This window comes from Papaver somniferum, chromosome 1 (genome assembly GCF_003573695.1).
Source record: "Papaver somniferum cultivar HN1 chromosome 1, ASM357369v1, whole genome shotgun sequence".
NCBI classification, from domain to species: Eukaryota; Viridiplantae; Streptophyta; class Magnoliopsida; order Ranunculales; family Papaveraceae; genus Papaver; species Papaver somniferum.
Window position 1 is genome coordinate 236,157,087 of NC_039358.1, and position 2,005 is coordinate 236,159,091.

The 2,005-nt window shown below is 36.6% G+C and overlaps 1 protein-coding gene across 1 annotated transcript in view; it reads right to left on the reverse strand.

The window, feature by feature from the left end:
* Positions 1 to 350: 350 nt before the first annotated feature.
* Positions 351 to 2,005, reverse strand: part of LOC113319929 — an 8,744-nt gene continuing 7,089 nt past the window's right edge. The window contains exon 4 of the mRNA XM_026568008.1: positions 351 to 871. Within this exon, the coding sequence (XP_026423793.1) occupies positions 838 to 871 (34 nt within the window). The 3' untranslated portion in view covers positions 351 to 837. The remainder of the gene's footprint in view (positions 872 to 2,005) is intronic.

Here is a 2,005-nt window from a genome sequence, read left to right on the forward strand (position 1 = left end):
AGGGTCACTACTAGATATGTTTACCAGCAATGATACCTTTATTCTTTTTCAAAAATGCCACATAGAAATGAAGTTATCATGAGGGTTTCTAAGAAAGTACACAATCCTGCAATTCATAGCAGTACTCTTACTAGACTTCGTCTTTCTAGCTAACTTTGCAACACAGTCAACCGCCTAAGTTACTAGTAGTTCTATTAACAAAATTAAAAGACATTACAATACAAAAAAGAAGAAGAGGTAAACTAGCTTTAATGTAGTAAATAAATTCTATGCATAGCATTATCAGTTTCATGAGTCAAACAGGGGTTCTTTTTTCTCCATGTACACCTATCAAAACAATCTGAAGCCTACCTACCTACCATATATGATTTACTACATTGCAGAGTCAATCCAAATCCAGTGCACTATTTCCTTTAATAGAATAATTAGATTTACACATAACTTCATCAGTTCCATGAGCTAAACAAGGGTTCTTTTTTCTCCATGTACACCTATCAAAACAAGCTGAAGTCTAGCTACCATGATATGACTTACTACATTGCAGACTCGATCCACATCCAGTGTACTTATATTAACCAGTTTTCCATTTCATGTGTGCAGAACTAAAGAAGGTGAAAAGAAGATGCAAGATTGCAATGTCTAGTGCAAAAAATTAAGGCCACTCACAACAGTCTATCACTCCGTAGTTCATCTCCATGGTTGGCAGTTGTAGCAGGAAGGAAAAGAGGATCCTTTTTGTTTTTGTAGATATCGAATATATATATCGAGTATCTTTCAGCCAGCTTTTCTAATGTCTCCACCTCTTTCATAAACTTCTTTAGGTCTCCTTTGCAGTCCTCATCCATTAGAAACTTGGCCAAACCCAATACACCTGTTAAGAGAAAATATAATCTATGTTAAAAGTGTATGAAAACAGAAAACCAAGAAAAGATACTTCTCTTGATTCTTCTCATTTCCATTTTATTATTCAAAACAACTATGAACTGCTGGCTGGCTTTACTGACTTGTGCACGTGCAGCCACGAGCAAGAAAAATGTTAAAAATATAAACTTGATTTTAGTTTAGAAGTGTCTAGAATTATCTAGGCCCAACTAGTCTATTGTAGATTAGTCCACAATACTCTAGCCCATCTAGAGGCTTCATGGCTATAAGGATCCAAGCTTACTAGAATATTCATGAATGTACAAAAGGTTCTAAACTATCTAGAAATATCTAGCACATGTTGTAGTTAGTTGGGATAGATATTTCTCTAGGGAGTTCTAGAGAATTCTTAGGTTGGCTATAAATAGGGAGGTAGTGCAACCAAGTGAAGGAGTAATTGAGTGAAAAACAAAGTTAGTGGTAAGGTGAGAATTAAAGGGAGTGTGTGTAAGAAGTAAGGTCTTGTACCACCAAACAAAGTTTTGAGATCAATAAAATTTCATTTCTCTTAAACCACAGTTGAGTGTCTGTGAGCCCATTCTCAAATCATTTTCAATACCCATTTAGCCCATTAACTTCAAAATCATTTCCAACAAAGTGGTATCAGAGCCATAGATCCTAATGGCTAGTGAAATGTTTCCGTTTCATGTACCTAAACTCACCAAAGATAACTATGAAAATTGGAGTATCCAAATGAAGGCGTTATTAGGCTCGCAAGATGCATGGGAGATTGTAGAGAAAGGTTATGTTGAACCGGATGATGAAGCGGCGCTTCCGCAAAATGAAAAAGATGCGCTGCGCATTTCAAGAAAGAGAGACAAGAAGGCTCTCTACCTCATCTATCAAGGAATGGATGAGTCGTCATTCGAGAAGATATCAAGAGCCGCTAATGCAAAGAAAGCGTGGGAGATTTTGCAAAATTCATTCAAAGGCGTGGACAAAGTAAAGAAGGTGCGGTTGCAAACTCTAAGAGGTGAGTTCGAATCTCTCTCCATGAAAGAGTCCGAATTAATATCGGATTATTTTTCAAGAGTTTTAGTTGTTGTTAATCAACTAAGAAGAAATGGCGAGGTCATGGGTGATA